Below are 15,915 nucleotides of genomic sequence, written 5' to 3'. Positions count from 1 at the left end.
TAATATTGTGTAATGTGCCAGAGCCTGCCATTCTGTTTGTGTTTTTCTCTGTTACAGAGGCTAAACACCCAGTGAACCTGTGCAAACCTAACCCGTGCCTGAATGAGGGAGTGTGCGTTCTCAGGAATGGAAGCTACCGGTGTGAATGCCGAGGCTGGGAAGGACCGCACTGTGAAAGCAGTAAGGCTCGCTGAACAGGAACCAGTCAGTGAATTTCAGACGGCAGTGCAGGTCGAGGCTTGCACATTGTCAGAGGGCTAAGAGCTCAAGGGTGGGGCCGGAGCGTCAGCTATATGGTCAAGAGCAGTGGTTCTCAACCTGCGGCCCGCAGGTCGCTTGCAGCCCAATCAGCGCAGAGCTGCTGCCCATGTGACATCCTCAGGGCCACAGAGGTAGTATTGGATGCGGCTCACATAACACAATGCTAAATACAACTTGCAGGAGCAAAGATTCCCGCTCCTTTCATGACAGACCCCCCCCTTATAACGGATTGGCAGACGTCCTCTGCTTCCTCTAGCCCCGGGGTGGCCAAACTTACTGACCCTTTGAGCCACAAACAACGGTCTTCAGAAGTTCAAGAGCTGGGGCGCACCTGCTGGGGCTCGGGGCTTCAGCCCTGCGGTGGAGTGGTGGGGTAGGGGCTTCTGCCCTGTGGGGAGGGGGTTCTTGTGGCTTCAGCCCCGCAGGAGGTGCCTGTCTGGGCTCGGGGCTTCAGCCCCACTCCTGCTGAAGCAGGACACCCTGTGGGGGTTGAAGCCCCGAGATCCCTCTCCCTGCTGGGCAGAAGCCTTATGTGACACCCTGGGGGGAGAGCACATGGAGTCACATGCCACCCTCCAGATTTTTGCCAGGATTTGATGGCCCCGCTCAGTCACATGGTGCAGCTGGGCGCTGCAGTCGTGGGGAGAGGCCATGGAAACAGCTGGAAGCTGCAGGGACGACCACTCAGGTCAAGGGGAGAGTGTGATGGAGGGGCATGACTCAACTTGTTGGGGGGGGGTGAACCTTTAAACTGTGACCCCCCACTCTCATCAGGAACCAGTCGCCTCTGGCAGAAGCCCCTCGCCCCACCAGCCCGCTGCAGGGCAGAAGCCCCGAGCTCGGGTAGGCAGAAAATTGGGTTGTGGGGGGCTCTGTGAGCTGCGCTTTAACTGTAGAAGAGCTGCATCTGGCTCAAAAGCCGCAGTTTGGCCGCCCGTGCTCTAGCCACCTGTGGGTCTCTCCTTGCCACATCCTGTGACAAGTGACACTCTCTCCCTTTCTTTTCTCTCTTTCCACTCTCTGCCTTTCCTTCAGTTCAGGTGGGACCGTGGTGGTGATGGCAGCGGTTGGGTTTTTTCCCTTCTCAATGCATCTAGAGGCTCCACATACAACCTGGGGGAGGGGTGAATGGTTGGTGGCGTCCTCTGGCAGCTCCGTGGGGCTCATGTGGCCCTCAGTTCCACTCTGAGAAGAACAGCTTGGGCTGGTGGGATTGTACCTAGGTCCACCCACTACACCCCCACCTGTATTGGGGGGGGAGCAGACCTCTTTCAAGGAGCTGTGGGCTGTTTTGCCCATGGCTATGGGACTGTGTTTGCTGTGACAGGGAACAGAGTAGACTCTGAAGCTTTTCCTACCCTCCCTCTTCTCTGCCCCACGCCTCCTCCCCATAGACTAATCTGGCAGTGCACTAACAGGGGTCCACCTCTCACACTGGGAAGTGGTGGGTTTGAAGCTAACTCTAGGATTATCTTGGTCAGGGGATCACCTCAGCCAGCATCAGAGGGGAGGTAGTTAGTGCTTTGGGAAGCAGAGACTCGGACCATTAGTCTTTTGCTAATACGTAGACGCAGTTTTTACAGAGGGTTCCTAGACTGAAGCAGGGTCCTTAGGAGCTGCAGCTGCCCTCAGGCTTTAACCCTATATTGTGTGGAGTCATTGGTTTGCAATATTTGCCACACCATGAGCCTCTTTCCCATGCCAGGATCCTAATCCCATTTAGCAAGGTTCTACCTGCGGCCTCCTTTCATTTAGCAATATGGAAAGGAGAGGGCAGTTAACAACACTCACAACTGTTCATTTCCCCAACCCTTGGAGGTCAAGTCCTCAGGATCCATATGAAATGTTTTGCTCAAGGTCACACGCTTTGGCAGAGCCAGGAATAGAATCCAGAAGTCCTGACTCTCACCTGAGATCACAATATCTGACCTCATACAGGCTACCACCACCACAGTATGTGCCTGTCGCCATTGCATCTGCTAGTATTGTCTGAAATGTACTTTATCTGTACAAAGAATTGAACATTGATTTTGTATTGGGGACCATTCTTCTTTCTCGACATTTGTTTATTTTTATTGTAACAGGAATTTTAAGGGGAGATTTTTCAAGATCACCGGTCCCTCCCACAAACTTTTACATCCAACGAAATCCGAGCGGTTTGCAGCAGCTTAACAGAGCTCTCCGACATGCAAAAAGGCACGCTCAGTCGGGACACTGAGTTGGGCAGTTTCACTGTGCAGTTCTCCTTTCACTAATCTTTGCTTGCAGCCATTAATATACAAGACGATGGCAAGCAACCACCAGGTATTTCAATGAATGATTTAATCTGGCACAGAGACTGAAGTAATGTCTCTCCACGTTCACACAGGACACCAGCTGGGCTTATCAGTAGTCAATATTTTTTTTCTTTTGTAATAACTCAATATTTTGTGTTTCAATATTTATTATTGACTATTTTGCTTTTCCACTCCAAGATTTTGGTGTTTCACGTATGTTGTTTGAAAGATCTGTGAGTTGGCAGCAGACTATTAGAGAAGGCTGGAGTAATTCTGGGGTTCAAGCCGAAAGGGGTTAGCCTAAATAATGTATCTGTAAACAGAGCTATGTAAAGTGCACATTTTTAACAATGAGAGTAATTAACCATTGAAACAACTGACCAACGGGTGTGGAGGGGATTCTTATCACTTGAAATCCATAAATCAAGACTGGATGTCTTTCTAAAAGAGACGCCCTAGCTCAACCAGAAATTACGATCTAGATGGCAAAAATAGGGAGTGAAATTCTATGGCCTGTGTTATAGGGGAGGTCAGACGAGGGTCCTTCGGGGCTTAAAATCTATGACTCTATAAACTATAGCTATGGCTGTGCAAACAAAGAGCCGGGTCCTCAGCTCCAGTAAATCAGTTCAGCTCCGTTGGTCTGGCTGTAATTTCCGTACGCTACTTACCAGCCCCAGTTAAATATTCCTACAGTTGAAGTCATTAGAATGAATTATTGGATAAATACAGGAAGACAAATGAAAGTGAGAGCTAGTGATGGGCTTTGTTATGCGTTACTGATTTCTCAATCCCAAATGCAGTGATGTTCCCTTGCTTAGCTCTTTTCTTTGTGTTTGTTTCTGAGTGAGGTAATATGGTTTGGCTTAATGGGCATTTTTATTAGCTGCATTTTGTTGTTGTTAGGAGGGGCCTTAACGTGAAACAACTCTAAAATGGAGCTGCAGCAGTTAATACGTACGTTGCTATATTTACAAGATGAGCTTGGCTATTTTAGTCCTAGAGATCAGATTAGTTTACTATGTAAATCGAACGGTAGGTGATGGCTGAAAAATGACTTGTTTAAAGCCTAGAGCGGAGTAGTCCACACACAGTGCGGAGGACACATCCTGGGCTAAGCTAAGGACTGCTTTGGATCTGGTGTGCTAAGGAGCTGAGTCTACTGAATTGGGTTTTTTATGTAAACGATACCATTTGCGGCCCGATCCTGCATGCTTGGTTCATGCCAAACTCTCCCTAGGACAGCTGGGGGTTTGTCCGAGTCATCTGTGCTACAAACACAGCAGTGTAAGGGTTCCAGAGCTGGTTACAAATGGGGTTCCAGTCGGTTGCATAAACTGCACCTTACTGTGTTTTGGAACCTGGCTGCTGTGTTGGATTCAACCCCGGCTTCTGTCTCCATCAGCTCCCTTTTGCAAACTCTCTGTTTGCCCCTCTTCTTTTACGCTCGCTTATCACGCCTCCTTTCTTTGCCCCTCTCCTCCAGGCCAAACCCAGGCTCCTTTCTGAGTGCTGGGAACGCTCGTTCCATTGCTTTACCAGGAAGCTCTATCCTCCCGTTGGGGGAGGTCTCTGTAAAACTGGCCCCCTTGAAAGGCGGAAATACCATCGTGATGAACAGGGGATAGGAACCATAATAGGCAGCACGTCTGCCTCCCTTAATGGTTTTATGCTGATCGCTCTTCACCCAGCAGGCTAGCAGTCGTGGCAGCTTTACATGGAGCAGGCGAGGCTGAGCCTGCACACTCACCTCCAAAGAACAGAATCTGGCCCCAGGCCAGCACCTTTCAGAGGGTGTCGCTCAATGGATCACCTGTGAAGCTATTAGACATACACGATCGCTCTCCTGGGGCTATTTAACTACTATATTATGTTGTTCTTAACTGCTTTCCTCATGGAGCCCATCGCCTTGGAGAGACTGAAAGCAGAAACTCCAGTTCTGCTGTGCGCAGAGCAGAGCCAGAAAGATTAACTGCAACTGCCAGTGTTCAGGGTTGTAGCATCTAGGGTTCAGTGTTCAGGGTAATAGCAAAGAAAAGAAAACCCCCTTCATCCAAGTGCCTTGGCCCCATGTTTTACTAGTCACACAGATGTACCAAAAGAGAGACCGATTATTTCACAGGATGGCTGTCTAAAGGACAATGGTCTAACCCGCTCATGGAGATTAAAGCTAGTTCTGCAACAGCAGCAATGCTAGTCTATACCTTATGCTGGAAGAAATAAAGGAGAACTTCCACTTTGGCTCTGCTCAGCCGCCCGTCGATCATCCTTCGGCTTCCGCGCCTGAGGCAAGCAGCGACGGAAGCGCAATTGCCGGACTGACATTGGAAGCAGGAAGAGGCGCTAACCCTTCTCCCTTATTTATGGCTGGCCTGGTTGCCGCTTTGGTGTTACTTCTTCTGTAAAAGTGTCCATGGGTTCTGTTCTGGAAAGAATGGGCTACAGCAGTCTCTCGGCTACCATCCAAAGCCACAGTTTGTATTTTACACTGGGGAAACATCTGGGGAGCTGGTTCCACTTCCAGCCAAATTCTGCTCTGAAAATATTCTCCGTCATCTTGCAGTCCCTGCATGGTTTGTGTGGTAGAGAGACTATGCTATTATCCCTTGCTGCCCTGCTTCGCTGTAATATTTACAACACTCTGGCATTTTCTGCTGTATATTTTGTCTAACAGGTGCACTGGTTAAACTCTGGTTCACTTTCACTGTCTTTTGGCAGCTTGCCTTTAACAGAGTTGGCTCTTCTTCCTTTAGCTTTTGTACAGTGTAAGAGTTGAGTAATTGCAATGTGCTTTCTTAAAAGTATAAAGGTATTTACAATATTTTCCTCATACGTATGCTGCATACAGAGAAGATTTGTATAGATCTAATGAACCCTTAGGCTTGATTATGCACCTATGTTGTACGATTGTAACCATGCTATATAGATATACTTTTGTTTTAATACACTGCTAATATGAGCATTTCTGAAGCACATAAATTTTACTAGGATAAGGCTGAGTGTGGGGAAGAGGCCTGGCAAAACCAGGGATTTTTTCCCCCATGAATTTGCTTCATTTAAAATATGGATGGGCAAACTGGTCTGGATAAAACCACAGACTCTAAGTTCCTTGGTGCAGAAACCATTTTTTGTTGTGGTTGTAGATACACAGTGTCTAGTGGAATAGAGCTCGGATCTCTGATTGGGGCCCCCAGGTGCTGCCACAGTACAGAGAATGGTGATATGCAAGATGGTGGGTGTTTAACTAAGTTTTTCAAAGGAGCTGTAAGGAGTTAGGCGCCCGCGCATGCGGGGGCCCAGTTAAGGTGGCACAGATAATCTGAATTCTGGCATTTCGTAACTTTTGAGTGCTTGGCTTTTGGTTCCTTACATTTTTTTTTTTTTTGGTGTCATCGTTTTAGTGTGTAATATGAATAGAATACAGCATAAAACTAACAGCCCTGGAGAAGTATGAAAACGGCGTGTTCCATGCCTCGTCAGCTTTCTCGGCTGGTGGAAGATGACATTCCTAGCCAGCTAACAGGGCGACACGTCGGGAAAGTGCTAGAAAATCAGGCTGATCATGGAGATAAAGGCAGTGAGGCCTAGTGGATAGAGGACTGGACTAGGACTTGGGAGACGTGGGTTCTATTCCTGGCTTTGCCACGGGCCAGCTGGATGACCTCGGGCCAGTATCCTTCCCCTCTCCATGCCTCTTTAAAATGGGGACAACGAGGTAGACCTCCTTTGTAAAGTGTTTTGAGATCTACTGATGGAAAATGCTCTATAAGAGCTAGGTATTGCTATCTGTAGTGAACCAATCATGACTCATTGGGTCAAATTCATCCCAGCTCTAAGTCCATTGAAACCCCCAGTTGGCTTATTTTATTGGTTCCCTCCATTCCAGAAGAGCTGTGTGATAATGGGAAAACCACAGAAATATAGAAATACGTTAGGGTCTGGTTCTAGGAAGGGCTGAGCACCCACTATTCCAGGTGACATCAGTGGGAGCTGCAGTGCTCAGCTCAGCTGAAAATCAGGCCTGTCCTGTCTATGAATCCGCAGTGGAGCAAGTAGAATTTGACGGAATGGACAGAAAATTGTAATTCAGACAAGGACTCCCCTCTGCAATATCTTAACCATAGTGGGCCAAATATGCCTTCAGTTGCACATCCCCTTGACTTTGTTTGCCTGTTGTAAAGGAAGGAGGAATTTGGCTCATAGTATGACGTGCATTAAAAAAGGGACTGAACTGCTGTGATCATTTTCACATACCGAATCCCAGATACATTAGGCCACAGACACAGCCGCATGCTAGGCCAGGCCCTGTAAACATTTACTACCTGGCATTGTGCTTTGAAGTCAAGGAGACTCGTGATGTCTCACCTGGCCATGTTTGCAGAATCAGACTTGAAGGTCCCTGCAGTCTGTTGCACTTGTAGAGGACAGTATATCAATCAGTATATATCTGAATGGATGTGGCTGGCCAATGGGAGCAGGTGGACCTGTTGGCTTATTTGACCTGCTGTAGAAAGGCAAAAGAGAAACCCAGGTGGTCATGGTGCAGTTAAAGGAACCAATGTTCTACCAAATGAAAAGCCATAAATAAAACTGTCCCACTGTGTAGATCCTGACATGACACAGGTGTGAATAACGAGCGCCAGAGAAAGCACTTGTGGGGTCTGGGCTAAAAAAAGTTACTTTGTTTGTTTAGGGGGAAAATAAAACCAACTTGCAGCTTGAAAGGTGTCAGTGCATCGGGGCTGCCTTTTAACTTCCTGGTCTCTCAATCTCAGTTCGAAAAACAAAAATGGTCCTGCACAATGCACAGACCCATAATCTGGCAATTTTTAGTTAAAAAGCGGAGGTGGCTTGGCACTTACACGTGGTCCTTCTTTAAATTCAGTCCTGGAGCCTAGTTTGAAGTTAAACAGAAATCCTTAATGAGAAAGTACTTGATGGGAAGTTCAGACCCTAAAGGTTGGAAGATTGTTCGGACCTTGCACAGTTACCAAGCAGCAGGAGGGGAGGTGATTTAGCAAAATGGGTGGTAGAGTAAGATCTGTTGGGGTGAAAAACAAAAGCTTTTTCTAGAGAGGAAAATGTCAAATTTTCACTGGGAGTAATTGGGCGTTTGGGAGCTAACTAATGGGAAACAGGAATGATTCTCTCCCCGTAGGAAGTTGGATGATCCCTTCAGATGGCCGTACGTTGACTTCAGTGGGAAAGCCTGGTCTCGTGTCATAAAGTGGAATGTGAGTGCCATACGTTTCGCCCTCTTCAGCTTTATTTCCCCTGACCCTCCTTTTAAAACAAGTAACATCTTGCCCTTCTGTAACTACTGAATCTGAGATAGTGTTTTTACTTTTAGTGCTAGGCACATCTGTCTTTAACACTCCCACTGCTTCCTCAGAAGACCTGAAAAATATCTGTTTTCTTGTCTTTTTCTTTGGTTTGCTGGTTGCTTTCCTGTCAGAAGGTGTCTGGCCTTTGCAGTGAGATAGGTGTGTTATTGTGACCTGTAACTGGCATGAGAAGTTCAAAGACCTCGTTGAGATGAGTTGTTAACCTATAAAAGTCACAAATACTGGGCCAGTTCCTGCTGATGCCTTAATCAGACTTCACTGGGAATTTTTGCTTGTGTGAAGATAGGAGGCTTTGTCCCGTACAACGTAGGTAGCTTGTTTAAACTAAGCCTAAACAATATGCATGATGAAAGTGGAGTAATTTGGTTCTTGTCCCAAACAATGTCCATAAATATTTGAGGCAAGATTTTCTAAAATGGGATCTTGCAGTTAGACTCCTAAGATCCATATATAGGCATCTGAGTAAGTGGACGGATTTTCAAAAGTGCTGAGGAGACAGCTGTTCTGATTTGTTTATGTCGGACTGCGAGATACCTCCGCAGTCAATGAAGGATTGTCCAGTGCCTTCAAAGCAAGAAGAAGGGATGGTAAAAGAAATCTGTTAAGAAAAACCCTGGCGTTATAGCAATGGATTTTCTTCCAGAACAAGTCCCGTTTGTGCTTCTGTCATATTATACAGCCGTATCCAGCCCCATTGACTTCGGTGGGTATTGGATCAGTGTCTCGATGTCCAAAAGATACAGAGATGATTGACAAACAGATATATAAACACTATATGTGCACGCTGTTTCAAGCGCTTCAGGGCCAGGACTATCTTTTACTATGTATTGGTACAGCATCAGAGGCCTGTTAGCTGTCTTTAGGCACCACTGTAATAATGATCCTGTATTAAACTCGGCAGTGGCCAGCCTCTGCACTTCTTGAATTCTGTGGAAACTTTACCACAGACTATAATGGGAGCTGAGTTATACCAACACTGAGCACTTTTGAAAATCCTACATGTAATTTCTGTCAAACGCTATTAAATTCCCAGAGAACTTTTCCATGAGGAGCAGGGCTAACAAGTTTTGTATTTTATCAATGTGTTTGTAAGTCATTTTCACAGAAAATGAGACTTTTGTACTAGATGTATTGATGTTCACTGTTGTTTCCTTGATGGACAGCTGGCACACGAATGCTGAGTTGTGTATATGTTAAAACTCCAGTAGATGCCAGTAAATAACCAAGTGATTAGTGATAGAGACGTATATTTAGATGTTAACTCGATAAACATTGCCATGAGCGAAGTAAATCAGCTGTTCTCTGCAAATCTGATGCAAGTTAGGACTCCTGAAGAGGCCAGCCTGTGGGCCCAATCCTGCAAACACTTACTCAACTGCGTCGTGCTTACGGGACGGCTCCTGTTGGCCTCATTGGAACTAGCTCTCCTGAGGAAGCACCATGCTGCTCATGTGAGGAGCACCTTGAAGGATCCGGCCCTGTGACTGGGTTCTTGGCTGCATTCTTTGTTACCAGAATGATTCATGATGTGTCGTTTGTCTCTTAGTGTCGTTTGTACCAGGGATGATTAATTGGACATTTAACACCAGGTGGAGGAGCAATGGTTTGTACAAGATAAGAATCGCTTAGGAAAGCAACTGTTCCTCCCATTTACATTCCATAAATGACGTATGGACAGAAACTGTTCCTTCTCTTTGGGCTATCGCTGTCGATGGTCCACTGGATGGTAATGGGCTTGTTAATTAATTTGTATTGATATGTGCCTTTCTGCTGCGACTCTCTCAAAGCACTTTGCAACCATGACCTAATGTGCTTGACAGAGAAGCAATAAACATTTCCATTTTATGTACTTAGAGCCTGCCTATGCACACTAATTGCCCGGCTTTAACTATGAAGTGGTACAATCCCCCTAAAGTGACAAGCTAGACTGGTATATGCACAATTTCCTTGTGTACACCTTTGGGAATAAGTTATACCAGAAGTTTAGAGGAATAAACTATGCTGCTATAAGCCACTGTTATACCAGGCTCACTGCATCTACGCTAGGAGTTTTACTGGTATAAAACTTTACATCAGTTAAAAAAACAAACAAACACAAAAAACCCACCACCCCTAATGGAAATAATTTAAAACAGTACAAAAACTGTGGGTAGACCAGCTCTGAAAGGGTGTGTTGATTTGGTTTCTCAGGGCATGTGGTAACTCTACCAAGAAACCCAGCACAATTGGGGTGAAGCAGAGATGGATGAGCTGGGCCTTACCATGTAGTTGGTGTTGTTGCTGTGATACCAAGCTGACTGTTTCAGGGAGGGGATTTTATATTCACAAAGTGGCGACTCCTTTCTCAGACACAAGCAGCAGGCAGCTTACTTAAGAGGATGGGTTTTTTTCCTTCATCTTGGAGTGCAGTGAAGGCTGGGCTAAGACACACATTTATGACCGATTTTATTTTCCCTCTCTTCCCAAGTGAACCTGTTCCTGTTAGTGTGATTAAGAGCTTGCAGCACAAACAGCATGTCACAAGGCTGCTACCTAGTGGACAAAAGGGATGTTAGTTATGTTTTTCCCCTTCTGGGTTTGTGTAAGGCTGTAACACCAGTTACACTTGTGATCAGCTGGGGAGACGGAATGGCCCTGGCTCGTTCCTTTTTAAAAAAACCCACCACCATCAAACCCTGTTTAAAAAAGCAGCCCCCTAATTTAACATATTCAACCTTTATTTAAAAAAAAAAATCTTTAAAGCATCACGGGATGGGTCACAGTTATGCCCAAGAAAACAGCACTGAATTAGGAAGACCATGGCAATGACAGAGGCATTCACTGTTTAACGTTTTGTCGTAGGTAAACAGCATGGGTCAGGACTCACCCAGTTGGTGGATGTGGAAAGTGCTCGATGCTCTCAATCCCCTGATAAGAGTCAGTATTAGATGTAATTCCTAGGAATAGATACACCAGGAGGACCACTCTGCAGCAACAGGGCATGGAGGATCAGGCAGCTGTTCTTCCAGCTCTGTCTACAAGTAAGAGGGTTTCCTCCACCATGTCAGGAGAAGGGTGTGGGGTGGACAGGGCAGGATGCAATGACATGCTAAAGTGAAGCTTTCATGTTATAGCAAAGGGGGGCGGGGGCGACATGGTAAGGCTCTCATGGGACAGGAAATGCATGATGGGTAGAAAATGAAAGTTTGGTGGGGCCAATACCCCCACCTGTGTTGAGGGGAGAGAAACCTGGATTTTTGTGAGACCCTCCACCACAGTTGTGTCTTTGTCTAGGTTACATTTCTGAATGTAGCAGAGACCAGTGCTAGGGAGAGAGAGGTTTGTGAATGCACTCCTTGTTCTCCAAGGCCTTGAGTCAGCAACGCTTGTGTTTAGGGGCAGACTTTCAAAGGCAAACCTGGCATCTGATGCCGAACTAACTGCCCTGTCTTGCCTTGCAGAATCTCCCCTGACAGGCTTTGCCGAGGCAGGGCCCTAATGTGTTCTTCCCGAGATGGTCAGGGGAAAGTACTGAAGGAAAAGCAGCTAAACACCACTGTACAGCTAGTGAAGAGATGAGGCTTTTTTAAAAAATAAAAAACAACAATGGGAGGAGGGCTGGGTATAAATTGTGGAGCTGGCCTTCATTGGTTCCCTTTGCATTGAATCTCCCCCTCTGGCATAGAGAGTCAGTTTCAAGATGACTTGTGGGTGTTAATTCTTTGAAGCTGCATAAGAACCTTGTTAAATAGCTGGATCCAATGAGCCTAATACAGCAGAACCCCTTTTACCTGATCTAACTGGGAGTGGGGCCAGATTGGCTAATCAAAAAGCCAGAGAATAGGAAAGTGTGTTGCTGCGCCTCCACCTAGTGGCCACTGGCGGGATTGCCTGCTTCTGGCCCTGGTGGTTCAATTCATGCTGAAGGCTAAACAGTGCAGTGAGTCAGCCTTGTAGATCCTTGTCCAACCCTTGTGAGTTAATTGTACCACAGAGGAGCTGCTGACCATGCAAAGTGTTAAAGGCTGAGATCACACTTGGTCTTGGAGAAACACCAGGGCTGAGGAAATCTGTCAGCATCCCCTCTTAGAGCTCCTTGCCTGCTGGGCTGGTGAGTGTGCAGAAGGCCATGCTGTGGTATCGGCTGCAGGGTCTGCCCCCAGTGCTGGAGCATCCCTAGGGACTCCAGTCCTGTGGCGCTGAGAGCTGCCGTGGCAGGAACTGTCCTTTGGTATGGCAGCCTGCAGAACCAGGGGCTCCAGAAAAGCTAATCCAACCTAGCTGGATAGTGAAGGAGTCTGCCAGTTCCACAGGCTGGGCGGGGGGGCCCTGTCCCCAGGACCCCAGCAGTGTTGGTGAGCTGATTATTTCATCTCCCCTCCTGTTTAAATGTCTAACTTTAGAAGAGCAAAATCAATGAGCAACAATTACTATTGGAAAGTGTGGGTGGGTGGGACTCAGTCCTTGCCAACCAGGCTTCCAACTCCAGGGTCCATTTTTCAGTTGTAAAAATTCTTTAACACCAGACAGGGTTTTATAGAAACTTCTGCTGACTCCTCAAATACAGCTAGACTCACAGTTACAGCAATGCGGTGTAAAGTCCAATGGCAGCTGTGGAAGCCAGAAGAATCAGGCCTCTGTTCTGGCTGTTACCTCATCTCAGGTAGGTTGCCAATTTTGGTTGGCCTTAATCCTGGAGGTTTCATCACATGACAATCTTTTATTCTTGAGGACTCCAGGGCAAGCCTGGAGGGTTGGCGATGCTGCAGCTAAGTCTGTCCCATGAGCAGGGCATTAGTGTAGGGGGGTCTCTCTCACAGGACACGTCTGTATATGCTGTAGAATATTGGGGCTGTAATACAATGTGTGTACTACACACACATAAGAACCACTTGCTTTCAATCAGACCTGCAACCTCTTTCTCTACAAAGATGGGCCAGGGCAGCACTATTCCGAATTAGGCCCAGATGTGAAAACCAGTAATGAGGGAAATGTATGTGTGGTTGGGCAGGGGGTGGGTGTTATTTCCCTTCATCCCCTATGAGTTAGCCCTGCAATTTGGCTCTGGCTCCAGCAACCCAAAGCTACATAATTTGAAGGGCGGGGAGGTTGCATGCTACTCCCTCATTTTGTAACAAACATTGCTATTAGACCCTCACAGGTAACCTCCAACACTATCCTGTTGTTCTCAGGTGAGGCTCTGGCTCTTTGACAACCCTCACTATTTTCATAAAGCGAGATAAATTCAATCTCCTAGCAACAGCTTTTGGGCATATCCCTTTGAACTAGGCTCCCACGCTCCAAAACCTGCCCCTTTACTTACAGACAGACAGACAATTAAGCAGGGATCATCCTTGTATTCTGGCACATGAAAGGCTGGGGAAATGATTCTGAGCAGTTGAGGTGGCTACATGGTTCGTATCACTGACAGTTACTCCAGGACTTGACTTGTACTTGGATAAGGGGTACTCTTAGCTCCCCCTCGCTTCCTTCTAACGCACCTTGACTTCCTGTGCCTGGCTAATGCTGCTTCCCCATTCCATAGTGCAGGTTTCACTTCTCAGCAGAACGGGTTTTTCCCTACTTCTGCGTGGCCACCTTCCTGAGCCACACTGGCTGGGAGTGACGGTTGAGTATAGAAAGCACAGGCCTGTAAAGACAAGCACCACATCCCCCTCTCACTCTGCTACAAGGGGAGATATCACTAATAAAGAAACATTAATAATGCAATGATGGAACTTCAAAGTAGACATATGCAAACCAGCCCTCTGTACAGTAACAGTCTTGTTTACATCAGTCAGGGTAGGAGGCTGATTCCAAGGCTTGCCATTTGTGTTATTCTCAGCTGTGCCATGGGAATGGGCAGGATGGTTTTTGATGATCACAGATTGTCCCACGCCTTTTGACTGAGCAAGTGGCCCAGGGTGGTGATAGAGGACAGGATGGCTTGCCGCTCTAGCCTGGCCCTTCGCCTACAAATGACTGAATCCTCTGGTCCAGGTATAGGCAATTCCAGTCTTTTTAGTCCATCCTTGAAAATGTAGTCATCCTAACTGGTTCCTTTTTTCTCCCATTCCTGCCAAAAAACAACACCACAAACCTCTGTGAAGACAATTCTGTCCCACGTGCTCCAGAAAGGAATCCAATAGCATTAGTCTTTGCGTAAGTGAATTTGTATCCTATAATCATTCATTCCTCCACCTACAGTTTCAAGCTCACTCAGCCAGTATTCTGAGGGGTTAAGATATTTCAGTGGTACCACTCACAGGCCACAGCACTGTAGCCACATAAGACGCCAGGGACCTCTACACCCAGCCATGTTTGTAACCTAAAGTAGACAGTAACTACACCCGCAATTAGGGACCAAGCCTGAGAGAGAGCATATTGCACTGAAAAGGAGATCAGCATTCGTGAAAGGAGTTTTAAGAAGGGTGTGAAGGCAGCTAGTTTCGTAGCTTTTCCAGCTGGGTGTTGTGTGATAAAAGGCACTAATGTGGCCGTAAGGGGCAGAGTCTGATTGGGACATTTTACGTGTCCATCTGCGATAGGACAAAGAATATGGAGTACGGGGAGGGAAGCCCAAAGGGAAAGATACATGGGTCCCTACCACACACAGCTCACCATCTCACTTTAGTTGGATAGGCCTCAGTGCTCACAACTGGATACTAATTGTGGGTACCCAGCATATGACTATTTCAAAGGCGCGTGATCTAGCTGTGAGGAGCCCCCACCCATGAACATTGGGCCTTGTTTAGGGCTCTCAAGTTGGGCACCCAAAAAAAAAAATCACAAGTCACTTCTGAAAACATAGGCCATCATAAATACAACCTAGTGTTCGTACGTTTGCAGTGTTGGGTGCAGGATACTAGCGAGACAAGGTAGATGAGGTAATATCTTTTACTGGACCAACTTCTGTCGGTGAGAGAGACACGCTTTCAGACTACACCAACCTGAAGAAGAACTCTGTAGCTTGAAAGCTTGTCTCTGTCACCAGGAGAAGTTAGTCCAGTAAAAGGTATTACCCTACCCACCTAGTGTCTCAAGTGTTTGTATGGCCCTCTGCTTAACAGAGGCCACCAAGTAGCATACCCACCCTTTTACAAAAGTGCCCACTGAGGCTGAGAGGGGTTAAGTTGCTGTCTGAAGGTCACGCAGTGAGTGGAGCTGGGAAACTGCTCCTGTCTTGTGTCCTACGCATACAGCATGACCTGTCTTCACCTTCCCTCACTGTGCTTCAAAGATTAGGCAAGTTTCTGAAGAAGGGCGTGTTCGACAGATTGATTTTTAATGCTTGGGTGGTTACATTGTGCTGCCTTTAGCATGTCCAATACTGCTCAGCTCAGTGTGGGTGTGTAAAGACAGAGAGAGTTTTAAGAGCCATAGCCAGGAAGTTAAATTGCAGTTAGAAGATGAAGATGCCTGTCCAGATGCCTACCAAGGCTAATCAGCTCTGAGCAACAGACCAAGGCACAGAAGAATGGTTCTCATTCCTGCCTGTCACAGGTCAATCGCAGTCTGCAGCCACTTTCCAGTGCTGAGAAGGCAAGACTGGAAGCAAAGGATTTTGAAAGAAGAGAATGGACCTGAATGATGCACACAGAGTTCAATGACAGCTGAGCATATGCATCTGTTCCAAGGGGATTCGTTTTGCTCCCCACCTTAAACTGGGCCTTACCTTTGCTTTCTGTAGAACCGTCCCTTTTCCTGTAACCATGATGGATAAAGGCCTGTTTTTTAATGCTGTTGCCGAGTTGACCGGGGAGTTCTCTGTGCCACTTGCTGGACTGGCCATTTTTACCTGTATTTACAATAAAAGTAAGTGTTGTGACCATGATGATTTTGTGTTACTAAACTTGTCCCGTCATTAGTCACCTGCCAGAAAATAGCTAACCACTCTGCTTAACTCTAAGAGCCGATCCATGCTGAGGCATCAGCCTAGCAATGAGGCTGAATTGTAGGGGTGCAATTGCAATGGCACGAACATGAGTATCTCATCATCAAGAGGCAAACTGGGGATTACACTGTGGCTCTTTGTGGCTCAGTTCTTCAAGGGT

General features: G+C 46.7%; 2 protein-coding genes across 5 annotated transcripts in view; one reads left to right on the top strand and one right to left on the bottom strand.

Annotated features, from left to right (window-relative positions):
• The window catches only part of VWA2 (von Willebrand factor A domain containing 2), a 79,550-nt gene extending 63,865 nt beyond the window's left edge, over positions 1-15,685 (top strand). For 2 of the 3 annotated variants that reach the window (XM_074959292.1, XM_074959294.1), the window contains exons 13-14: positions 58-180; positions 2,346-15,685. In XM_074959292.1, coding sequence (XP_074815393.1) covers positions 58-180; positions 2,346-2,479 — 257 coding nt within the window. In that variant the 3' untranslated portion in view covers positions 2,480-15,685. The remainder of the gene's footprint in view (positions 1-57; positions 181-2,345) is intronic. The other variant, XM_074959295.1, reaches the window with a different exon arrangement.
• Positions 10,578-15,915, bottom strand: part of AFAP1L2 (actin filament associated protein 1 like 2) — a 120,360-nt gene continuing 115,022 nt past the window's right edge. Inside the window, exons 19-20 of one of the 2 annotated variants that reach the window (XM_074959290.1) lie at positions 15,537-15,659; positions 10,578-13,937 (exon numbers count right to left, since the gene is read on the bottom strand). In XM_074959290.1, the coding sequence (XP_074815391.1) occupies positions 13,911-13,937; positions 15,537-15,659 (150 nt within the window). In that variant the 3' untranslated portion in view covers positions 10,578-13,910. The remainder of the gene's footprint in view (positions 13,938-15,536; positions 15,660-15,915) is intronic. The other variant, XM_074959291.1, reaches the window with a different exon arrangement.

The sequence above is a fragment of the Natator depressus genome, chromosome 7, assembly GCF_965152275.1.
Source record: "Natator depressus isolate rNatDep1 chromosome 7, rNatDep2.hap1, whole genome shotgun sequence".
Classification (NCBI taxonomy): Eukaryota; Metazoa; Chordata; order Testudines; family Cheloniidae; genus Natator; species Natator depressus.
Note: the sequence above shows the minus strand (reverse complement) of the source record. Positions and strands in the feature narration are given on the sequence as shown.